Source organism: Crocodylus porosus, unplaced genomic scaffold, assembly GCF_001723895.1.
Source record: "Crocodylus porosus isolate Cpor-Errol unplaced genomic scaffold, CroPor_comp1, whole genome shotgun sequence".
Lineage (NCBI taxonomy): Eukaryota > Metazoa > Chordata > Crocodylia > Crocodylidae > Crocodylus > Crocodylus porosus.
The window spans coordinates 54,114,503-54,140,649 of NW_017728948.1; the positions used below are offsets into that span (position 1 = coordinate 54,114,503).

Sequence of the window (26,147 nt, forward strand, 5' to 3'; positions counted from 1 at the left end):
CTCAAAGTTCTCATTACAGTCAGTAGATCTTTACTTGAGAAATGCAAATTGAATTATGAGTACAGTTAAAACATTATTATTTTATTAATAGATTTCATAATTCCCAAAGAATTAAGAGTTCTATTTCAATCTGTTGTACTTATGTCAAGTTGGCATTAGCTAACTCTAAATACAAGTAATGAAATAGTGTTTTTTTCCTACCGCATAAAGTGATACATTGAGGTTCGATACAGTTCCAAGACATGGTATCACCACTGTTTTGTTCCTTGTGATGTATATAACACCAAGCTGATCAGTAACTGAAGTCACAAATGGAGATCTGTAATCTAGAAGAAGATTTTATTTGTAAATACCCACCACATTTTCTGGAGTTGAGACATGCTATTTTGAACTCATTTCCCCCCACCATTTTTCCTTTCCATTGTTTCTCTCTTTTTAAAATATATATTCAATTTTATCCTTTTCTATTTGACCAATATTTATACTTTTCTGGCATGCTTATTTGAATATTTCCTTTTTTTGCAAAACTAAGAATGCACCAGTGGCAAAACATTACAATTCTAGAAATGACACCCCTAGCTCTACAATCTTTACTCAGGCAAACCTCCAAGTCAACACAGGTTTGCCCAAGTTAGAACTACAAGGACATGGTCTGATATAAGTTACAGCTGCTAAGGGCTGTATAATCTCCAACTGATGGCTATTCTTTTTCCTTTTTAAAAAATTGTGCATGTGTGTATATGCGCACCTTTGGACCACTAGTCCATACACACATTTCAAAGCTCTGTGTAGTTCATTAAAAAAAACAACTGTGCAAAATAACTGTGCAGAAATAATAGGTAATCAGCAAAAATAGGTAGATGCTTACTCTCCAGTGGGTATGTAATGAGGTTACTGAAGGCATTGCAAGTAAGCCTGAGTTTGAAAACTTAGCCCTTTGAAGTCTAGAGGTGTTTCCCTGTAAGAGTCTAAATGCAAGACAGACCAAATTCCACCCTTGATTTCAACACAATCCTATTACATGGTATCTATTTGCACAACGTGCATATAACCTGTATTCCTCTTATTCATGAAACTCCTATTGAAGACAACATCAGTTCTTCATATAAAAACAAACACAGAAACAGACCTAGTTGAGAAACATTGGATAGGGTCTGGAGGACTGTATTAGCTTAATTTCCATAATCACAGATTTTATTCAACAACTATGGGGACCAGGACTTCTCCATTGACAGTAACTGGCATACTAGTATGTCATTGTCATGCACAAATATTTGCATTTAGAATATTAACTGCACAAGGCTGAAGATGATCCCTTATACCACACCTGACAAACATCTTTGCTCTTCTCAGTGGCAAATTTTAGAGATCTCACAGCTTACTACTACAAAACTTTTCTATCACAACTAAAATACACGCTCTGCTGCTGCACTGTTCTGCTTGTTGCTCCACCCACATCTATTAATATGCCGGTAAATGTATCTGTATGAACTGCACAGAACTAAGAGAGATGACATAAAACATAAATGGATATGCACTTTCACACAAAAACCAAACAGAGCAGAAATGTGATTAACCTTTTGCTTCAATTTTTTTCCCAGTATGCTCCTGCATTTTCTGATTGAGACTGGAAAAGGGACAACTAAAAAGCCATAAGATCTGATTCCTGCAGAACATGTAGCTCAACCAAATCTAGGAGTTGCTACAAATTCTCACAAGAAAAGTTTGATCGCCACCCATTCCTTCACTGCCGTGATGAGACTTCCCTCCCCGTCTGTTGCAACCATTGACAATATGCGCATGTTAAGTGAATACACAAACAAAATGAATGTGTGATTTGTCCATTAAAAATGGATACATATTTGTGTTTTTATTTTTCTTGAAACCTTAGAAGAAAGTGGAGAGACTACTATTTTCTTTTAAAGCTGGAAGTCTTAACATGCTATTTTTTATGCATATCTGTCAAGTATGTTTCCTTACTGTGATCAAAGCAGTGAATATTAAATCAGACCAAAGCTGCCTGAAAAGCTAGACACCTCTCTTCCAAATTTTCTTTTTATCTTACCAATAGGTAGAAATCTTTTAACCACTTACCTTGAACATAGACATATATGCTTGTGCTTGCCTGGTTGTCTTTGTAAAGGCACTTGTAAGCCCCAGTGTCATTACTTATTACTTTTGTCAGAGTGAGCATCTTACAATAGAGGCTGTCATTGCAGTTCGTCACGGTGACACGTTTCTCAGAACTGCTCTGATTGTTAGGCCAAAACCATTCCACAGTTCTTTGACCACTAGGAAAACAAATTATGGAGAAGTATAAGGACAAGACTGACTATGGAGTTACTCCATGTCAGTAAAATTCAGTCCCATAGTCCTTAAATAGCCCCTTTTAACACAATGAAAAACAGCTTACCTACAAGTAATTTTTAATGTATCATTTGCCGTTACTGTAAGGATATCTTTTTGGATGCTAAGGGTTGGCTGATCCAGGCCTGCAGAAACATCAGTAAACGAATGAGCCAAAAGCCAGTGAGACTCAATAAGAAAAAGCACAGGATAAAAGTGTACATACAGGCTATTTTAAGTGAACACCTTTACATAACGTGTCAACCTGTAATGGGCAAATAATCACTTTTCACATATCCCAGTAAGTTCAAGATCTGTCATAACAGGAAGAATAGGCAGATGGTCATGAGCTAGCAGAATAGCACTACAATTCATAAAGCTAGGGTGGAGTTCCTGTTTTCTTGCATTGCCAACTTCAAGGTCTAACAAGAGGATATGGGACATTGAAAAAAAGTGAACCTTCATCTGATGATCTCACTCCCTTGAGAAAAAGCCTACCAACTTTACTTACAATAAACTGAACATACACATTTGCCACGGCTACTGATTAATAAATACTAATAGGAATAATTCTGTGCAATGATGGTCCTTCTTTGAGCAGGGGGTTGGACTATATGACCATCTGAGGTCCCTTCCGACCCCAATTTTCTGTGATTCTATGGTTCTATGAATGCATCATAAGCACAAGGTCATATGAGCAATTGTTGTTTTCCTTGCTCACTTTTTCCCTTGTCGCGGGAAAAATTATTCCTATTTTGTGTGAGTTGTTCCATTGTGTCCATTGTGTTTAGTGGGAATCCTTGTCACCAGGGTTGCAAAATCAGTTCCAATTCAGTCTTAGATAACTGTCTGGTGAGGCAGTTTGCGCAATATTGTAAATAGCACAGAAAGAGACCTTTCTAGCACTGGTTCCAATAATTCCCAATAGGAGGGAGTCTCTCTTGGTAAAGAGTGTCTAAAGATGAAATAAGTCTAACGAGACAGAGCTCAGATGAGTGGCAACTTGATTATTACTAGTGACAATAAGGTAAGCCTATGTCTGTAATGTACAATATTTTCCCAGAATTTCTATTATAATCTGATCAAACTCTGCCTTCTCTATTGCCATTTTCACATATTTGCACTTTCTTTTAGAAAACCATCACTACTAGAGATACAAGCTGGTTTGCTTTTTCTTGCAAAGTATCATGCAGCTATTTTTCCTCATGATAAGCATCAGAACTAATGTTACATCTATCCCATTTGCCAGGTAATCGCAAACAAACCACCCCAGGCCAAACCCTCCCCTCAGGTGCACATCTGCAGTCCCCAGTGGCTTCAAGGAGAGCTGTTATATAAATAAATAGCAGAGCATCAAACCTCTGGAAGGGGAGGATTTGAGGGTGGGAGGGAAAGGGGTTACTGGGGGCTTCTTTTTCACCACAGAGAACATATAGCAACAGCAGACTCTCCCTATGCTTGAAGAAGGGTGTTGGAGCCTGAAAGCCTGCAAAGAACAATTTTTCCAACTATTTAGTTGGTCTAATAAAAGATACCGCATTTACCCAAAGAACCTAGTCTGCCAAGGGAATACACTTCTCCATCAATATTTACTAGCTGAATTGAGCTAGTGATGCTGATCTATAGCCAAACTACAACCAACCACTCCCTAGATGATCTTTGGTGTTAAGCTACTGGAGCGCAGCATTTGCACCTCAAGGGCAAAAAGACTGTTGAAACAGGCATGAACACATACGTAGCCATTCAGAAACCCCACCGTGGTGGTAAAGCTTGAAGAACAGCTGAAGTAATCGTGCATGTATTTGGCCTCAGACCAATGTGTGCGCCCTCTGTAATGTCCGTCTGCCCAAAACATTCATCTTCGGGCCAAACAGGTGCGGTGCGTTTGTCCCATCCGTCGGCACACAGCCGGCCGCGCCGGCGCGGAGCTCCTTGCCACCAGGCGCGGGGGACGCGGACAGGTCAGCCGGGGCCGCAAAGGGAGGACGGGGCACCGGGCGCGACTGAGCGTGGGAGTGAGGGGCACAGCCTCGGAGCCACAGCTTCGAGAAGGGCCGGAGGCTGCAAGTGAGAAAGGACCGGGGGGAAAGCCCTGCTGCCCCGCTGTGTGGCACAGGGTCTGACCCAGCCCTTCGGAAACCTTGCTCCAGCCGGGGACCCACCGTGCTGCTCCTGGGGCTGCGGGGACCGCTCTGGGCACTGAGGGGCTGCGCTCGCCACCCAGGGGAGGCTACGCCCCGCTCTGCCCTGCCCCATGCAGCACCTTTCCCCACCGACGCCTCGGGGCAGGGCCGAGCGCTGCCGCTCGGCTCCGGCTCCTGCCCCTGCCCCTACCTGGAGCCAGGCGGGAGCCCACGCCGAGCCACAGCGCCAGCACCAGCGCCAGCCTGGGCTGCATCGTCCGCCGCTGCCGCTGCCGCTGCAATCCGGGGCCGCGGCGCACCGACCGCCCCGCGCACCTGTGGGGCAGCCACTGCCTGCGCGCCGCCCGCAGCGCCGCTATTTTATAGAGGGGCGTGGCCTGGTTTGCCAAGACTCCTCCCCCTCCGTCGGCCCCGCCCCCTCGCTGGGCGCCCGGGGGTTCTGAGCCCCGCAGCCCTTCCCCTGCCGGAGATCTGCTTCAGCCCCTGGCTGCAGCGGTGAAGAGGGCATCGTTGGTGATTTGGCCCGATCAGGCTGGCGCAGGGCAGGGCAGTGATTCTCAACCAGGGGTGACCTGAGCTCCTTGCAGGGGTGCCACAGGGTGCCAGGCAGCGTTGGGTGTGCAAGCAGGATTGTCGTGAAAACTGCAAACAATGTTAGCGCCATTCTGGCCCGTGGGTGTCTTCCGGGGGTCTTGGCAGCAGAACTGCTCTTTTTTCCGTAATCCAAAAACAAAAAAGAGTGAAGGCTCGGAGCTGGCATGTTCCCAGGGTGCCTTCATTCAAATGGGGGCTGCCTTGCTCCAAAACAGGCAAGAAGCGCATGTACAGGTCAACACAAAGGGAAACAGTGCTTGTTGGTGAAGGCTGCAGAGAGTCCCTGTGAGAAGGTCTCCAATGAGCCCACGAGCCCAGGACAGGAGCAATCAGAAACAACATATCCTTTGGACCACAGTTTCTCAGCAAAATCCAAGAATACACTACATTTTCTTCACAGACTCTTCTGGGGAAATTCACTCGCTGGTTAGATGTGGCTGTCAAACAGCAGGTGTGACTGGAAAACAGCAAGTCATAGAAATTATTTCTCAAGACCTATATGATTTCATGTTAAAGAAAGTACCTGGAATCTATCAAAACTTTGGGAAATCCCCAAGGAAGAGGACAGTATTTTGTGACAGGAAACTTCCCACTTTTAATCTGTGTAAGCTTGAGGCACCTTAGGAGTCTTGATCCTCAGAGGATGAATGCACATGATTTTCTGAAAATCATTGCCATATAAGAAAGCATCTCTTATTGGCTCCACAAAAATGGAGATGCTTAAAATCTCTGGTCATGTTTTTGTAAAATCTTGTACCTAATCCTCAACAAAAATTCCCAAAAGAGCTCTGACGCATTCACATGGTGGCCTTGTTCACATACAGTAAGCTGGATGTAGCTTATCTCAAGCTGGTCCAGGTGCCCAGATACTATATCACTGACTGTATATGGCAACATCTATATCCTTAGATCTGATATAATTTATATATTACCCCTATGTGTCTAGTACATCCCTTATGATTTAGTTACCTGAATCCTGGTCCCCCATGATAAAGTTATTTCCTGTAAGATTTAGCATTTTACCTCTTCTTACTAATGTCTAGATCCAGGTCTATTTAATCAGGCAACAATGCTATTGATATGATCGAGGTATAAATATGTTGGAGTAAGTCCTGCAGGATTTGGTTGTAATTATTGATCTAATAAGATCAGGGTGATGTAAACAGGCTCCAGTCAGTAGGTTCTTCTCCAGAAATAAAATATAAGAATGGAGTGTTACTTTCTTAATTAAAAGGATTTTTTTAAAGATGACTGTAGTTGAAACATAAGTGTTCAAATAAGTGTTGGCAGAAGTTTTATGAAATATCCTCCTTTAGAGAAATAAAAGCATTCATACAAATAAATTTTAGTTGTGCATAATTTGCTCTGGTTGATATACTAATGAATCTGCATAAGATTCTATCCACAAATGAATTAGTCAATAAGCCTGTAATTTTACTTTGAGTGCTGTGCAATTTCAGCTCTCCCACTGTATTGGGGGACTGATGCAATTTCATTGGAAATTGCATCCCTCCTGCTGACAGAATTCTAGTGGGAGTGAGAAAAGCTAAGTTTCTCATTTGATTTTTTCCCAAAGTTCCAATAAACTGCATTACACCTAAAAGAATCTCTTGCATCAAAAAGAGTGAAGTGAGCCACACTCAGACAAGAGTGCACTGTTGCCCTACCCCGACAACATTTTATTATTTAAGGCCAAAAAATGTTCAGGCCTCATTACAACATTTCCAGTATTACATGTGTGGAATCAGTGGCACTGCTGAGTGATTCTTAGAACTCTGGGTTCAACTGCAAAACAATTGTCCATTGCTGAAACTGGTTAGCAAACAAGTTTATATTCACAAACTAGTAATCAAAACCTAGCAGGAACCATTGATCCTATGGATACCTAAAGAATCTCCTTTGCTAACTTTGGTCTAGATCAGTGAAGCTCAGTCAGAGTGCTGGGGTACCCTGGGGTACCACCAAATCCTTTGAAGGGTGCCCTGAGGAGTGAGGAGATAAGCAGATAAGTGCAGGCTCAAGTTTGCTCCTGCCTGGCAGATCCCCCACCCCTACTGTCTGGCCACTCTGCAAAGAGGTAAACACAGTAATATATAAATTAGTTTTTGAAATTGGCTTCCACACAATTCACAAGTTATGGAGCGGTTCCTCAAGTCCAGTGCGGGATGACTTAAGTCCAGTGACGGGAGCATCCAGTCCAAAAAGGTTGAGAACCTCTGGGCTAGATTGTGATTTATAGTGTGCAGCTACACAGAAAAGTAAGTTAAAACAGCAAGTTTAAAAAATGCCCTTAATTCATGCATAGACTGGAAGGACCGGGGGTGGAGAGGGGTTCAGGCATTTGTGGGTAACAAGACACATCACCAGAGAAAATGGGTGGGAATGGAAAAGCCATGACTCAACTCCTGTTGGGCATGGGGGCATAAATTCCTGATGGTTAAAGTGAGTGACAGCTACTAATTTCTCTCTAGAACAACTTGGAGTCACAAAGAAAATTAGGTCTGATAGTTTGTCTCCAGAACACAATAACTTTCAGGCTTATGTCTTAGATGCTGCAATGTTGGAAGCACACCTGTTTAGGTGTTTCTTGCCTTTAATGATGGTCACATGCATAAGCATGTGTTTTTCATATTTATTTCTTCAAAAACAGTAAAGCAAAGATAGAGGGTAAGATTTTCAGAAGCATGTAGTTGACTTAAGAGCACAATTCCCACTCAGTTCAATTCAATTCAGTTCAAACTCACAGGGAAAAGGGAAGTCAATCAGTGATGCTAATTGAACTTTCATCCAAATGACAATTCAAATTAAAATGTAGTTTGATCATAACCAGATACTGCTGTAAATAAGCATTGGCAAAGCATAGGATGTGTATGCGGGTGCACATGCACCCTCTCAGTGTTGCAGTGCACCCCCTGCAAAAAGGCACGGCAGTCACTGTTGGCAGCACCTGCAGGGGGTCACCACTCACCACCCTGCCCTCCTTGCCACCAACACCGCCGGCAGCATCTGCAGGTGGTCCATGATTGCTGCTGGCTGCCACCACCACCACCAGTGGCATCTGAGGGTGGTTGCCAACTGCTGGTCAGCGCTTGCCACCTTCACCCACCACCGACAGCACTGCAGCTGCCTGTGGGAGCTCCCCGCTTGCCACCACCACACTCCTGCTGCCGACAGTGCCACTGCTGCCTGCTCTGGGGGCACACAGCATTCACATAAATAAGCATTGCTTTTTCTTTCTGTATCCGTATCTTAATTAATCTTACTTGGGTGGATTGATTTAAAGAAATAGATACAAGAAACAGAAGAGAGGTAGTTACCAGTGTTTGTCTGAAGTCAGGCAGTGGGCAGGGCAGTGTTGCACTTAGCACCAGTTTTCCTTCTTTAACACTCCCACACTCCCATTTTAAGTGCCTTTAGTACATTGTAAGGGTAACATGTAACTAAGCCCTTAGAGACTAACACATTCAGAAATGCATAAGCTTTTGTTGGCCTACAGAAACTTATGCATTTCTAAACAAGTTAATATCTAATGGCACCTTTATATGTGCTCCAGGATGGGAGCCACTCTAAATAAAGCACCCGCAGCATCTCATGTAGTCAGCATCGTGCACTTCAAAATAGCGCATTTAATGAGCTTTAGTTAAAGCGCTCCCGCCACCATTTTGAAGTGCGTGGACACAGAATACATGTGATGCTGAGGTTGCTGGAATGTGCTAATTAGCGTGCGTTGGAGCAGGCATTAGGCATATGTGTAAGTGCTCTAAGGTGCCACCCTGCCCTGCCTGCTGCCTGTCTTCAGACTAACACTGCTCACCATCTCTCTTTTTTCCTTGTGTGTTTCTTTCAATCAATCTCCCAAAAAGGACTCATTAAGATAATGAGTTCAAGTTATAACTTCCAAGAAGGGCTCACCTTAAAAAGAGTTAGGCCAGTTAAGGGGAAAAAATGAAATTAGTAATGAAATGAAAAACACTTGTATATATTACAGGGTCCAAAGGAATTATTTTAGTGTAATACATTTGTAATTCACTCTATTTCTTCATATATACATGCACATGTGTTAGGACAGACTTCCTACAAATACTGTTCCTTAAAAAACACGACACTATATTGAATTATTTTTAAAAGTAATTTATAGTATTTATAACAATATAATTTAAACAATAGATTTAAACTATTTCACATTATATAACTTTAAGAAGCAATCTTCTGAAATTCAGTCAGATGATAGCAGTTATAATTTATTGACTCAGTTTATATAAAATGTGAATTTTCAATTATAATGTTATTATGCCAGGGTTTGGTTTGGTTTTGATTTTGGTTGGTTGGTTGGTCTGGAATGAAGAGTTTAGAAGGATCAGGTAGCCGATGATGAGCCCAGGAAGTCAATTGACTCCCTCAGCACTGCCTGACTAAAAATGCTGCTGCCAGGCAGTTGTTTTTAAACTTTGAGTGGACCAAGCATCACAGAAGCAGGGTGTGCCAGTGCACCACCATACCCCCATGGATCTGCCCCTGGAGAAGAGGTTGTCTTTGGGAATGACAAAAACTTGAATAAGGAGAAGGCAAATAACTAACATATAAGAAACGGAAAATTGATCTAAGCCCCTGTCTACTGTGGCAGCTATGTGAAATTAGATGACTAATCATCATGGCAAGGTTGAAGCGCCAATGGGAACAGTATTTTTTTGTAAAACTAAAAAAACACAACAACTCAAGACGTGGCCAGTCATCATCTTGGTAGCTTTCACTGTTGTTCCCCTGTCACCTACCCTTTACCTGTCTGTCTTTTTATATTGTGAATTCTGGGAGTAAAAGGCAGCAGCTGTTCCTTTCTTTAGTGTTTGGCACGCTGTGGCTTCTACCAGAAACAAATGCTAAGTCCTGGGGAAGCCAATTAAAGGATCCAAATAGAGAAGCAATGTGGTCTGGGTAATGTGAGAGGAAGGAGACTTTTGTAGATTCTTGGATGTATTGGAAAGAAGCTGAGAAGTGAGGAGGAAGCTGCAATAATTATGGCTCATGCTGATTTCACTAGAAGCATGGATTTTAGCAGAAGGAAAGGAGACAAAAGGGTTGATTCTTGTCCACAACTGGAGGGGCAACCCTGGAGACTCATAAGAAAAAGCTTTGACAACAGCTTAGAGTAGCACTGTCCAACTTCAGAGCCACTGGAAGCCACACAGGTCACAGACCATTTGCAGTCCCCCCCATCCGTCCCTCCCAGTGCAAGCAGTGTGATCCCCCACCACCACTACCACTGCACAGGTAAGCCCTACCTCACTGTTGCACATGAGCAACGCAAGCTCTCTTCCTCCTGCCCCACAGCTGTGCAAGCCCCCTGCTGTTATCACCATGTGGGTGATTTCCACCCACACCCTGTCACTACCACACTGCCCCAGGCAGATGGCTTGCAGATAGTGAGCTCACCAGGCCTCCCACCATACTATCCGACCCCATAGACCCAAGAGCAATGGGGGCAGCAGGACTCAGGCAAGCGTCCAGGGACCACAAGTTAACCCCTCATGGGTCAGATACAGCTCCTGAGCCACCAGTCAGACCATTATGGCTTAGAGCTATGGGAATAGAGACAAGAGCAGTGCCATAGCAAGGCAGGGAGGGGGCAAGTGGGGCGATCACCTCAGGCACCGAAGCGAAGGGGCGCCAACAGATGCTGCCCAGCCTGGGCAAGGTGCAGGACAGAGCTGCGAGCAACTCTTTGGGTTGAGAGGGGTGCACAGGGACAGAGGATAGGTGACTCTGGCCACTGCATGCACGCCTTGGTAAGCATGGGAGAGCATGTGGGCCCCAGATCTGTGTGTGGGGCAAGGGCAGGCTGCCACTGCGGGCTTTGCCCCAGGCACCAAACTTCATTGCTATGGCATTGGACAGGAGATTCAAAATGAAAATGAAAACGCAAAATAAAATCTCAACTCTAAATTTGCCTAGATTTAGACAAGATACATGTGGGATTCATGTGCATAAAATGCCACTGCACATACAAGTTTATCCTGACATTCAAATGATGCAAAAGGAGCAGGATTTCCCACTTCCTTGGACTTTCATCAGTGTGGGAAGAATGCTGGCAATCATATATCCACACAACTAGCACTGAAGGCTTCTTCCCTCGACTGAAGGACACCCCCTTGGAGACTTGTGATGCCTTGAATGGTTCAGAACAGCCTGTCAAGGGCTTTGACTGAGGCAAAACTGGCAAAGAAACAGGGCTTTCTGAGAGCCCTCCCTTCCTGCTACACTGGAAGGATCTTAGCCACAGCAAAGGACCTGACCCTGTCTGCGAGTGCTGATGGTTGAGGGTTTGGGTACAGTCAGGCTGCTTATTTGCATAGCACTTCACACAAGTGTAAGAGCTAGAAGACCCTATAAAAACTAAGGAGAAGCCCTAAAGATTCCCAACACACCACTGTCTGTTTTGTGTTTTGTCCCCTGAAGAGTTACCCTGTTTCCTTGCAGGGTATCTAAGAAAACAATTTCTCTCTTCACTCAGCCTCTGAACTAGGAAAATCCTGTTTTTGTAAAACAATCTATGGCAAAGATCTGCATAAAGGGAGGGGGCAGGACATCTCCCCTTAGCTAAACAGGGGGCCAACATGCTTTTGTTTATGCATCTGCTACTCTGGTGGCCAAAAGCTCATTAAAAACAAGACACAAAGAGACAGCGCAGCCTCTCAAAAAGAGTCCTGAGACACAGCAGGCACTGATCGGGCAAGAGGCTGGCAAGCTCCCTGTCACTCCCTTTCCCGCTCCCCTCTGACTGAGTCACGACTCCTCTCCACCATAGCTGCCTTCAGCACCTCACAGGCGGCCAAGGCTGAAAGAGCCTGGTCAGGACTGCCAGCAGCAGCAGGAGCAGACAGGCAGCCTTTTGTTTGCTTAATTATTCCAAATAACAACCTGGAGGGAAGAGATATGAGCTTGCACTGAGTTCACAAATTACACTGACCCCTGCTGCTTTAGTCCTGAGGTTCAGAAATAGCTCATCACAGCCACCTTAAAAGAGAAGGAAGATTTACAGCAGTAGCACCATTAGCATTAGTAGTGTCATTATCTTTATCTTTCAATCTTGTACCTGATCTTTGTAGTACCTGAGTGCAAACACTCTTCCCACCTCCAGTGCACAGAGAGGAAGGAAGCAAGCACTCCTACAAGCTTTGGTAGGCCGTGTGATGGAGCCATGTCACAAGGCAGGATGTTTCCCCCCATCCCACTGTGTTGATGCCTGCTCTCTATAGCAAAACATCCTCTTCTCCGCATGGAAAAAATCAGCAGTGTCCAATCCCTGGGAGACACCTATAAAGATAACATTGTCTGAGGCAAGTGAGTGCCAGCTGTATAGTCTATAATTCCCATCTGCAAAATCAGTCACAGAGTACAGCTGAGGTGCAGCAGCCAATGGCAATACAGCTGGTAAGCATGCTTACAGATACCTTAATCATGAATGAAGGCAGTGAAAGTTGCAGGTAGCTAATAGAGCCTTAGTAGTAAAGGCCTTTCTTTTTTTGTGGACTCTGGTAATCTCCCTCCCCTTTGTAACAGGACATAAAACTGAGGCATATTCTTCTAGTCAGTAAACAAAAGGAAAACAGCTAGGTGATTCAGCCTCTAAACTGGTCCACTGGAACTACAGTCAGCCAGGAGTGCTGATAAGGTCTATAGGATAGCAGTGGAGTTTCTGGGTTCTATACAGAGCAGGGTGATTTTTGTTTGGGTTTTTATTTTTAATGAATAATGTAGTAACTGAAAATTGTGGTTCAGCTATCCTGGACTATTTTAGCTGGAGAAAAAGTTCTGGGCTGGATTCACAAAACTGCTCTAGAAGGAAGTCTCCTCTTACTCAATCTGCCAGTGGTTACAGCACTCACCCAGGATATGGGAGACCCAGGGTCAATCCTCTTCCTCTGGAGGGAAGGAAAATCAGGTTCCAGTCCTCCTCAAGTTGAGGAACAATTTGAACCCAAGTCTTCTATATCTGACATGAGTTCCCTAACAAGCGAAGTATTATATAAAAATAAACCTTGAGTGTCTTTACAGAAAAGGTTAATCATATGTTACCTTCATGCACCTAAATGGTACTTCTATAACCACACATCTGCAATTTTCAGCTCTCTACACATACTTTCAATTGTACATAGCAGTACTCGCCCTGAAATTCCCTACTGAGAATGTTCTGTAGGCTACACTCTGGCTGTTAGTGCTGTAAGGGAATAGAATTGTCTGGGCAGGCATACAACATTGTGTACGTTCCAAAATGTTAGTTATAGGAGGTGTTTGAAATAGGAAGAGATGAGAGAAAAGGGGCTTGCTTCTTTCAGTCGTTAAGACACTAGCCCAGGGAGCAGAAGACCAGGGTTCTAGATTCCCCTCACCCAAAGACAGTATGAACCTGCCTTTCGCAGTTCCAAGAAAAGTGCTCTAACCACCAGGCCACAGGCAAGGTATTGCCAGAAGCAATCTCCAGCTCTCTTCTTGAAACTGAACCATTGGGCAGCCAAGAGTAAAAGAGATGTGGGGCCAGGTAGAGGTCAACAAGTCAAGGAGAGGGTGGCTCAGGGGAGTAGGATGAGGAGAGGAGAGGAGATTTAAGGAAAGGGTTTGGGGTGATAGCCTTGGCTATTGCTCCCAATCACATGGGCTAGGGACAGACAGTCAAAAAGCTGGAGCCTGAATTCCTGAATTCATTCAATCTTTGAAAGTCAGTCTAACCTGTCTAGATTGAACCAATTTGCAAGTGAATAGACATTCAGAAAATACAAGCACATGCAGTGGCTCAAACCAGAAGCCAGAGGGCTCTAGAGAGCATCCTCAGCTGTGGGGAAGTTGTGCTGGGGGGGGGATGTGGCCAGCCCCTGCAGTAGCCTCAAGTGAAGTGGCCAGGGAGGGGGTTTATTTCACCCCTCCCTGTCCCACTAGCTGGACCCAAACCAGGATCCACCTGGTGCTCCCCCCGTGCTGCTGCAGCAGCAGGGGCATGGCCAGATGCCAGCTGGCATGGCCCCAGTGGCATAGGGGGAAAGGAGAGGGTTTATTCCCCCCTCCACCCCCTCTGTTCCCTGGAGACCACCAGCCCCAACCACCACCACTAGGTCTGCCAGCCCCAAACACTGCCACGGCTGCTTGCTCCCTGCTTGGGGCAAATGGCAGGATAAACTCCTTCCCTGCCCCCTCACCTGGAGCAGCAAGTGGGGAGGGACCCTGATGGGGGCAGTAGCCCCTCTCATGGTTTCCCGGGAGCACAAGCCTCTTCTGGGAGGGGGGCTGTGCTGTGGGTGAGGTTGGGGAGGTCAGTGCTGCTGCAGACTATGTGGGGTGAGAGGTGGCACTGGAGCTCAGGGTGGTGGCCATAGCCCCCACAAGCCCTTCCTAGCACCACCACTGCTCACCCCGCACAGTCTGTGGCAGATCTGCCCACCCTGCTCCCACCCGCAGCACAGTCCCCTGCTGGGAAAAGGCTTGCACTCCCTGGGAAACCATGATAGCTGCTACCTATCCCCATCAGTGTCCTCTCCCCTCACCGCTCCAGCAGCAGGGGTTGGGGTATTGCCCCCTTAGGCAAGGTGTCAGGGACGGGGCTTATTTCCCTCCTTCCTCTGGCGTTTGGCAGAGGGGGCAGGGAAGGAGCTTATTCCACCACTCATCCTGCAGAGGGAGCGATTGGCGGCAGTGAGGGCTGGGGCTGGCAGACCCTGGCTGCAGTCCCCCAGGGACATAGCAGGTGGAACTCCCTCCCTCCCCCCTCTGCCTCAGGGACCCATGCCAGCCGGCCTCTGGCCATGCCCCCGCCACTGTAGCAGTGAGCAGGGAGTGACAGGCAGATCCTGGCTCAGGTCCATACTGGTAGGAGAGGGAGGGGGAATTAAACCCCCTCCCTGGCCAGTTCATTTCAGGCTACTGCCAGGGCTGCCCATACACCCACTGCTGGGAGAAATGCCTGGCAGGTCTGTGCTGGTGGAATAGGGGAGGGAGTGGGGAATAAACCTCTTCCCTGCCCTCTTTGCCTTAGAGGTGTCAGCATCTGGCCACGCCCCTGCCCCTGCTCTGGCTAAGGAGCAGAGGAGTAGGGCCAGCCCTGCTCTGCTGGAGCAGAGCACCCATCTCAGCCCAGGGCTGCAGAGCATGCTGGGATGCTGGGGGACACTGGTTTAACTTAAACCAAGAAGGAGTCTGGGACAGAAGTTGCATAAACTAGTTTGAACTCAATCAGTTAATCTAATACTACATTCAACCAGGTTTATCTCAAACCAGTTTTGGCCATTTGGAAACCAGTTTATTTGCACTGGACTTCTGTTCTGTTACAGGCTTAAACCAGTTTCTGATCATTTAAACTGGTTTGTGTGTAATTTCTGTCCCTAGCAATGGAAACAATCCCAGTGCTACTTATTCATTTCATCCAAAGCACAAGGTGCTGTTGGACAGCTTCAGGAGGGCTGCAGGGTGTTCTGGTCAAAGCCCAGCATGCGACCTAGTAGTAAGAGCTGTGAAAATGCAGGTTCAACTCTGTCCTCTGGGTCAGGTGGGCTAGGAGCTGAGGTCTGGCTTTTCCTGGGCAAATACCTTAACCACAAAGCTAATAGATAAAAAGGTAGGACAAGCCCTTACCCTTCTTTCCCTCCCCACTTTCAGCAGGTAGAACAATCCTGTTCCACCACAGGTAGAAGTAAAAGCTAAACAGTGCATGAGTGCCAAAAATTGCCATTACATGGTTTCCACTCAGATAGAAGTAGCCACTTGTTTTAGCAAAATATTTGTTAGTTCAACAGCCAAACAGACAAATTCAAGTATGCAAATAGCCCTAATATTATATCTGTGCATTGCACTCCTAGCAGAGTAGAATGCATAGGGGTGGCAGCAGCTTTTGAAATGCAATACATTTGCATAAGCACTCTATTACTGTTACATCTTGAAATGTGATTTCCAAGTAGTACAGATCACGTTACTCACTGGCTCACTCAGCCTACTGATTGGCTGGCAGTAGCACTCATCTTCTTAATTAACCTTTGCCCCTAGGTGAAAATATTCCATTTATACAGTAATCTATTTTATACATTTGTACAGCATTCAAGCTAGTTTCTTTCTAGTAATTAATTTTATTTACCATAATTTCTATGGTCAATTAAGCAGAGGGCCTAGGAGACCTTGTCTGTGTCCAATCTCCTGCAATCACAAGGGTGATACTATTACAGGAATTGCAACAGCTGGGGGTGCAAGAATTACTTAGGACAGCGTTAGGTCCAAACAAGATGCAGAGGGCATTGCTATGAGGATGGGAGGAACTACTTCAGTAATACCAATTGTATCATCCTGGTGGATAATCATTTATGATGCTAGAATTGTTAATTTTCACTGAAGTCCATAGTTCTCTCCAAGAGTAAATAAGATCCCGGTATTTATGAAGGCTTGCTACAAATGCTGTATTATCAAAACCTATTTCTATTAGCAGCACCACAAACACAATGAATCTCCCTTAATTCATAATCTTCAAATTCTTTACCATCCAAGACACTTTTCTTAATAAGACTTTTTCCTAGTAAGTTTAAAAGCTCATCTTAAAAACTGGCTTTTTTTTATATTCTTTCTTCCTTTTTGCCCCATACTTATTTCAACCAAATGATGACCATTGTTGTCCCCAAATAAGTGAACAGTCCCACTAGCTACATGTCTGGCTTCTGTTTAAACTCCATTCAAGATGATAAATGGATGAGGCTTGGCAAATACCAGAGCTGAATTTTAGGAATGATAGGCAATCTAATTAGTTTATCTGATCAAAGTGACAATCCTTGATTTATTATTGACTGGACCATTATTCTTCAATCCATTAAAGTGGACTTCTTCATCTCCCATAATCAGTGAGCCAAATGCAAAGACATACCGTGCCCTCCACCTATTTTTTCCTTTGTAAATCTATCAATCAATCAATTTATTACATTTTTTTTTATGTATGACCATCTTCTGTCATCTATCCAAGCAGGAACCTCACAGCAAATGACTTGTTATTGTCCCGCTGCTTCCTGCTGTTGCTGTAGCTGAATCATCTCCTCTGACCACTCAGTAACTAATACAAGGTAGTGAGGTTTCCAGGGCTGCAGATTCAACAGATAGGAAGTGACAGTCCATTTACTGAAATTCCCATTGGGTTTGTGTCGCCTCTGAGGCTGTTCAAAGGTTAAAAATGTGTTCCATTTTGGTTTTGTAGAGAGAGACATAGGTCTAAGAGCAAGCAGCATATGAGATTCAGAGATTTTTAAGGCCAAACAGGACTATTAGATCATCTAGTCCGTCTTTCCAAGGGAAGCCTACTGAGGGGTACTATTTTGAACACTGGTGATTTTTCTTTAACTGAGAAACTTGTGAAAAAGAAAAAGGGAAATATTTACTCAAAGCTTGATCCTAATTTCAGATATACCCATAAAAATCACCAAGACATGAAATAATCTGTGTATTTGAAGGGTTAACAGCCTGCACGTTATACTATCCTACCAGGATCCTAAGGTCCCCTAGAATGCTAACTGTGCAATCTAACGTCATCATCATAAATAAATAGTTCTTTAAGAGACTGCACACAGTAATCCTGCAGGTACAAAAATGCACACCTCTAAAATGTTGCAGATTTCAAATGATGCTCTATCCCCTTGAAGCGTCTTCCCCATGAAGCTGGAATATATACCTAGACTGCAGTACAGTAACTGAAAAGCCTTTCAGTGGCAGCCGTCTTGTGCCTACTCCTTCATTCAGGAAAGGCCTCTTGAAAAACACCCGCAATTCTTAACTGGAAAGCATGTTTGGAGTGAGGATAAGAAAGTCTCATGGATTGGTTAGAACAAACTTTAAGGTCTGACTCCTCTTTAAGAAAATAAAAAAATCCATCTGCATGCAATATTCCACCTTCTTCAGCCCTCAATTACTAGTTCAGTTCAGCTTGGTGACACTGTCTGACTCTGGCGTTAGTGTCTCCTAAAGTCACACTCCTTCCATGATGCCTCTCACCACACCTCCAACTTACACAGAAGTGTGGAATGAGCATCCTAAGGACTGGCAGCCCATTTGTTACCAAATCCCCCTATTCTCTACACGCTAGAGTTGCTTCCCCTTTGCACTGATATCATGACTTACAATGGCATGCCTCCAGGTATATATTGCTGTCTGTGATGCATTTGGCATTAAAGAGTCATTAGGTAAAATACTTTAACAGTTTTGTGAGTGGGGGCCACAATCTAGAACAGAGGTGTGGTGTGGAAAAAATTAACCCAGGGCATTCCTCTCTCCCCCACTCCAGTATCTTCTAGTTTGCAAGTGCAGGAAGAGCAGTAAGCAGAGAGCTGAGCAGGGTCATTGGAGTGGAAGGAATTCTGGGCATCATAGTTCTCTAGAGTGGCAGTGGAGTTTGCTGCTGCTGGGTGGAATTTTTCACCCCATTTTTTACCACCAAAGTCCATGTCCATAGGGCTGATTTTGGCAGCATAAAAATGTGGACAGTTCTCTCCCCAGCTTCAGTGAACTCCACTGCTGCTCTACTAAACTACAATTTCCAGAACACCTTGTACTCTATAGCATGTATTTCCTGCGCCAGGGATGGTGGGGTGAGATTCCCCCATTCTCCGTTTCTGCTGCTGTTCCTCTTAGGCAGCACCCAGGGTACCTGATCTATTCACCCATGCCATGCTACACTACTGATCTAGGGTTTCCTCTCTTGTAGGGTAGGGATGGACCTTCTTCCCTGAGCCACAGAGTTAGGTACTCTCTAGCCTGCTTTCCTAATGACCCCAGCAGTCTTTCCCTTTCAGCTGCCCAACAAGCTAGCTTCAAAAGTATGAGGAGGTGAAAGGCACTCACAGCCTGGCCATATCTGCCCATAGTTTTAGTGTGTGGGTACACTGCTAGGCAAGTGATGAAGTTCAAACCTCCTGAGGCAAGACAAGTGCCCAAGTCTCCTACATCTTCAGGAAATACTGTAGCCACTAGCCTGCCTCTGCAGCTGTCTAACAAAGCCCTACTAGGATGTATACGTCTTACATGGTTAAAGGGAAATAGGATTCCAATTTGCCAGAGGCACCTAAGCACAAGTTCAATTCTTCTTCTGCAGAAACATCTAAGGGCTGCTCATTGAAATGAAAGAGCTGTATGCCCCTGCAAGGTAAAGCATATTTTCCCTCTGGGGATGCACAAGCTGTATATTTGTGGTCACTGAATGTATAGTTGGACTATACATCTACATAGGTGCAATAGAACCCCTGATTCTAGTTGTTTACATCAGGAATAGCCTGGTGGTAGTAACAGGATTTCACCCTAGCTGTACATTTAAGCAGAAATAGTTCTGGAGCCACAGAAATGTTTCTAGTATTATGCCAGTACCCGCACAAAATACGCCGTCTATTCGCTATGCTATTGATAAGACAGATGTGCACTACCAAAAATGCCTGTAACACAAAAGCATTGTATAAATATAAGAAATGTATTAGCATTCACAGAAATTCTGTAGGGGACTACATGGAATAGCTTCCTCCTGTTTGGGTGATTCTGTAGAAGATTAACACTCCCTCCCATTCAAACCAGACTGAACTGATAGGGATCCACCAGGCAAAGAAACTTAACTCTACAGATCCTACTTTTGTTATTAAAACGTGATCTAGAATAGTGCTATGACCTACAATGGTATGACCTAAGGTAGGGCAGTGCCCAGAATGTATCTGGCATTGGATAAGTGAGTAAAATATAACAACAGTTTTGGAGGCAGGGGCCAGAACCCAGGGTTCTGTCTCCTCTAAGCAGGGCCTTCCTCTTGAGAGCTTCAGTTGAGATTGGCAAGGTAACTTGGAAGGGCAGCTAATCCTGGTTTCATGTTCCTATCTGAATGGAAAACCAGGTCATCTTCTATGCTGAACAGGTGCAAAAGAAGATAAGTTCCTATATGAGCAGGAAAGCAAACATCCCTACCTCCCATCACAGCCACAGCAACATCAGTGAGAAAAGTAGAAGCCAAGATGTGGGGAGAAAAATCTTTCTTTCGAGTTGCAGGGTTTTTACCAAGTTGTGCTCTCCCTGCACTTACAGAATAGACTAAGCAAAATGTATTCTATGCCCTGTCTAGGTTTGCGAGCCTTTCTGATTTCCTGCATTTGCCCCTAAATATCATGCAAACATTTCCGTATAACGCTAAAACTGGAATCTTTAATGTGGGAAGCATTCTGCCAGCACTGAGATATTGGCATTACAGGCCTCCTTCTACTTTGACAGCTGTTTACTCTTATGTGCCAAAAAAGGTACCTAAAACCATTCAAGGAAGGAAGGCATTAAGTTCAGGGTCACTTGTACCTGCCAACAAGACTTGTTTTATTGCAGCAGATGACTTGAAAATGCAGGAAGACCATTTAATGGGAAGAAAATTAAAGTGTGGTATGACTTTGCAGTTGCTAGTTACTACATCAGCTGATGACCACAAATATATTTTAGTCAGAAAGTATAATAACTGTAAAAAAAATGGTTTAAAATCATTACTCTGGGAATCATGATGCAGAGCACACATGCTATGAAGAATGACATTTCACAGACAACAAATGGACAGAGTTCTTCTACGAGGAAGTGAGAATTGGTCTGATTTACTTTAACGTCTATTTTCAGGTGTTATGTCTGCTTTGTATGAATGCTAATATTTTCTACCTTCTCTCTGACTTGCTTCTGCATTAATTCCTGTGGTTTATTTTATGCATATGTTTTAATTGCCACTTTGTTGCCTTCTAGTCATATTTCTAATGAAGATAAATTTTTTTAGACAAACCTGTGAAAATATTTTGTCTGAACTGGTGCAAAATATTTTGAGCAACGCAAAGTATTTATGCCAAAATATGTTTGGAGAATAACATGCTATGATAACAGCTGGTTATTAGAGGAAACAAGTGGTAAAATAGAGGTATATAGTTTCTAGCTGGCTGAAGAAAAACCTGACAGCTACTGATTAAAAAACAACTATGTTGGGTAAAAGACTTTGAATACCATCTCCCTTCCTTTATCCTTTTTTGACCTATTTGAGTACAGCCTTCTTTAACCAGTCGTACCTAGCCAGATGGATATCACATTCTTTCTCTGGACTCTATAGATAAGTGCAGGAGGTTTACCACTGTCTGATGCTACAGTCAGTGAAAGTCACTTTTTGTAGCTTCTTGCCTTCCTCTTGGCAATGTATGTCATCAGGAAAAGTGAGTCTGGGCTCACTACTTTCTCTTCCGGTCCTTTAACTCCACATGTTTCCTGACCCTTGGCTTTTCTGCTGGGAGGGTTGCCACCTGCACATCAGAACTGTTAATACAATGACATCCTGTACCTTCCATGTGTCCAGAACACATTATTTTCATTCAATGTTCATGTAAGATAGCTACATTATGGGATGTACTTAACTTCATACTGACATTTTGATGCAAGAGCAACTGAAGTGTCATGTAAAAAAAACCCCAAACCCCTTGTATTGTACTATGCAACTTCCTGTTCTTTTAAATATAATTATTAAAAAACAGCCATTTGAAAAGTAAACTAGTGAGAAGGCTGAAACTAGTTGCCTACCTGCTCATAGAACAAAATGCCCTGTGATGAGGGTGGTATTTTCAGAAAGGTGTCAGACACCAGCCTCCAACAACATTTCTAGTTTTTCATGACATTTCCTGTTGCAGGTGTTGTATGGAAGATAGCAAATGATATGGGCAACTATGGCAGTTACCTTCTACCTATATTGTGCATATAGCAAGATGCACACCCTCACAATGGACAAGCCACCTTTTTCAGATTTCTGTGTGGGTGATCAATTCCTCCCTATGCCCAACAGTTTAGGGGGGGTTTTCTCACTTAAAGCAAGGGCAGTTTTGAGGGGAAATGGATAATTCATTCCTGTTTGGTGATGTTAAGTACACCCTACAACCCTTGTACATACCTGTCCCACCACTATCAGCTGGAAGTGTTGTACCACTAATATTGAACTTCCCTGGCCTCTTCAGACCTTTTAGTATTTTAGTATTAAATACCTTGAAGTATTTAATATTAACATTTTTATTTGATATTAACATTTCATAAGGGGGAAAGATGTCAAGGAAAATACCTCTGGACTCCCAACCTAGACAGATAAATGGTCTCGCCTTTTCAGCAGATATGCTATGCTCTTGCATCAAGACACTCTTATGTTGTTAAAGTTGAAGCTGTGGCAGCTGTGATTAAGGATGAAGGTTCCCCTATGTTTCTCTGACTTGTTTTAGGCATTGACAGCTGGCAAGTATTTGTCTTTGTCTGCCTCTCCTGTGCTTGGACAGGATTTGATTAAGCTGCCTGGGAATTCAAAGGCGTGTCAAAAATATTTGCCAAGCCATCATTTCTATACTCAGGTAGAGGGAAAAAAACCCACTATCCTGAAATAGGCACCCAGTTGGAAGGGCAAATATTTGTCCCAAAATTTTAGGATTTCTCTACTGAAGAAAAGTTTGTCTACCTGATTTCTTTGGAGCACATTATCACCTTTTTCTTTCATCATAGAGCAAATGCCCTTGGTAACTGCTATTCTGTTATCTCCAGTATAACTATATTGTTTCCTGATTTCTCACTGGAGAGGGAGTCTGACACTTGCTGCTTTTTCCTATTTGGCAGACCTGACTGCATCAGTTGCCCCTCTGTTGAGTTGGTTCTTGCTGCCAATAATAAATAGATAGATGTTGTGAGATACCCTCTTGTCTGCTCGGGTTAGGTTCTTGTCTCCATTTCCTGCATGTCCTAAATTAGGTACAAAACTCATCACGGTTCCTTACCAAATCTTCAACAGTTGTGGTTAGCTTATTGTTCAGACCCTTTATCCTTTACAGGGAAACCACTCTTGCTTTTCACGGGAGATAGCCTCCCCTGACTGATGGGCAGTGAAGCTGTGTAATTTAGAGAACTTTCTCTAAAAGGAGATATGAACATTGCCTTCCTCATGAGGCTGAGGAAGCACTCTGTTTTCTGAGGCTTATCAGCTTAAAGGTTAGGTACAGTTCCACACTGCCTCAACACCAGACTCTGAGTTCAAAGGCAAGCGTGCCAGAAAAAGTAAATGAAGGGTTGATTGTCCAATCTAACAATGGCAACACGTAGAGGGTGCATGGGGATGATATGCCCCAGGCCCTGAACACCCATAGGGGTGTCTCTGACTATTAAGCATGTTTGGACTACTTGCCCTGGTTCTGTGAAGACCCACTGAGAACACTGAGCAGATCCTGAAGCCAAACCGGAAAAGGCCTTTCTAGGAACAGAGCTTGAATAAGCAGGAGCAGCAAAAAGCCATTCCAGGTCACAGAAACCACATAAAGGTGAGTAAGCCACCTGTGGAAAGAAGCAGCAGCAGCATTAGCAGTGTTCTTCATAACACTCCTTACTTCAACACTGGAATTCAGTTCAAGCATCTCAGAGAAAAAGGTTCATTCTAATTTTACTTGGCCTCAAAGGGTCCAAGTCCCAGTTTATGGAACTGAAACTATAAGATCTCCACTACAGCCTAATATGAAACTGTGAGTGTGTCCCCATGAGCACACACGCATAATTTGTGGTGCTGCAAACCCATCTGTGGAGGCACAAACTGCACAGGCAGCACATGCATGCATTCACCACACTGCTAATTTGCAGTGCGGCATTTTTTGTTTTTTGACACCAGGAGCCTGAGCCACCTGAAACCAAAGCCTGGGCAGTCAGAGCCATGCTCCAGCTGCTGCCTAGGCTCCGTGCACCCAGAACTGCAGCCATGGGAGGCCCCCAGATCCCCAGTTAAGGCTGCTGGGGCTAGCCCAGGTGCTGGCCCCAGCCTCCTCTACCCCACCCAGGGCAATTTGCCACACACCAGAGTGCATATGCAGGGGCATGCCAGGGGACAACTAGCAGCAGCACAGATATGTGCTGCTGTATTTTATCCCAGGGAAACGCACATTCCTGCTCATGGGTTTGTGCCCTGTGGGTGTATCTACACATGCATTTTATTGCAGAGTTGACTAATTTAGCTCTGCAGTAAAGCATCAATGAACATTTGCATTGATGTTAAGGCACTGCAACCCCGGGAGGCCCCCAGGCACCACTGCTATTTGTCCCTGCGAAAACGCATATGCACGCTCATCTGGACACATCCTATGAGTCCAATTTTGTTCTAGATTATACTAATGTAAACCAACAGATTCTGTATTGACTTCTTTGACTGATTCACAGTGGTGTGACTCAGAGAATCAAGGCATCTATAATCTTTTTTGTCCATACATACTGACAAAGCCTGAAGACACAACAAGCCACCAACACTCTTAAAAGTCTTTTTCAGTTGCAGACTTGACATTCAAGTTATTTCTCAGAAACAGTGATAAATTTGGCTTGGTGACATTAATGAAGAAATGTCAAACAGTACTCCATTAACATCATGGACCTCTGGACACTGTGTCCCTCGTCCCTAGATTGAGAATTCCACAGACCTAACACTAGTAAAAAATATTGTTTCTTTTAACTAGCAAAAGATAAGCCTTTGTAAACTCAGATTTCATAGAAATGCCTATATGAAGATGGACATTAATATTTAGCTGTCAGAAACTGTCTACATGGCAGACATCCATTCCATTTATAAAAAGGGGGATCAGGTTGCAGTTCTCAGATCAGGCAGCTAGATTCTGACCATAGTTGCATCAGTGTAAATATTTAACAACTTTACTTGCTGAAGTGGAATTTCTCCAAATTTAGTGATATACCTGAATGATCCTGTTCCTTCAAACCAGAAAAAAAAGATGTTACATTATTTTTTAATAGTTTACTTAAGAATTATTGTGAAGCAGTCACTTTTCTCAATTGTGGTGGAACAAGGGATTTTAATCTGACACTTTAAAGTGCTTTTTTTCACTTTATGCAACAACAATGGTTAGTTATAAGGTGAGACATCTTCCTGCCTTCAAGTATATTCCTTCCATATGACACTACATGCCCTCAATCAAGCCTGGAATGATAAAGTCACAGAAGTTTCTCACATCAAGCATTATTATTTGGAACCTTGGAGATAATATTTGATATATCTTTAGCCATTGATTTTAATGATAGTCACACAACACTTTGAAAATACACTGTTTAAGTCTCAGACAAATTATCAAGTGTTGCATACAGTACAACTTCATTCTCAATGGCAGGCCTACACTAATTGCCTTCCAAAAGTTGTTAACTTTCCTAATGTTTGAGGGGAAAAAAGTTTTAATTGAGATTTTTAAGTAGGCTGCTCTCCAGTAATGTAATAACCTTCCTTTGCCTGGGAAGAAATAATTATGGTAGGAATATAACAAAGAATATAAATCATTAAATCTGTTTCTAAATATTTTAGAGTATCTGAGTTATGCCATCTTCTTTATAACAAAATTTTTGCATACTTGGTTGAGCATCCAAAATATTTTCCCATCGAATTCCTTTCCCTACAACATATGCCACTTAAAAGCTCACACTAGCGAAATATATTCAAAGTGGTTCTGTTTGCTAAATGATACCACCAATGACCGGTTGTCATGATTAAGCATTGGGCCTAACCCAGCTCCTGCTAAGCCAATGGAAAAACTCGTATTGAAATCAATTGGATCTGGGCTAGACCCATAATGAGGATTTCTTCCAGTGAAAACAGTTAATTTACCTCACTCAACTCTCCTGAGCACAACTCCTTAGTTAAGCCATGGGTGTCAGCAGTGGCATGTTCTTTTAATTCCCTCTTGTTTTAGTGAAAACTGGTGGAAGTTAATATATTTACAGTTAACCACTCTGAAATCAACCTCTCCAAGGAATGAGCTCACTGCCCAGCCTCCTCTAGGCAGAACAGTGCTAATGAAATTAGCATGTACTAAATTAAGCAATACAATAATAAAAGACCAGCTTCTCCAATAAAATAAAAAGGAAATCAACTAACTTATAAATCTGGGGGAGAGCTTGCAAAGAGTATTTCAGATATCATATTTAGTATAGAATTATAAAGTTGGAAGGGACCTTGTGTCACTTTGTCCAACCCTCTTCATGAATGCAGGATGCACGATTCCTAATCGGTCC

At 43.7% G+C, this 26,147-nt stretch overlaps 1 protein-coding gene across 1 annotated transcript in view; it reads right to left on the bottom strand.

The window, feature by feature from the left end:
* KDR (kinase insert domain receptor) overlaps positions 1 to 4,774 on the bottom strand; it is a 38,034-nt gene extending 33,260 nt beyond the window's left edge. Inside the window, exons 1-4 of the mRNA XM_019553265.1 lie at positions 4,681 to 4,774; positions 2,414 to 2,492; positions 2,095 to 2,291; positions 202 to 326 (exon numbers count right to left, since the gene is read on the bottom strand). Coding sequence (XP_019408810.1) covers positions 202 to 326; positions 2,095 to 2,291; positions 2,414 to 2,492; positions 4,681 to 4,744 — 465 coding nt within the window. The 5' untranslated portion in view covers positions 4,745 to 4,774. The remainder of the gene's footprint in view (positions 1 to 201; positions 327 to 2,094; positions 2,292 to 2,413; positions 2,493 to 4,680) is intronic.
* Between the last annotated feature and the right edge of the window lie 21,373 nt (positions 4,775 to 26,147).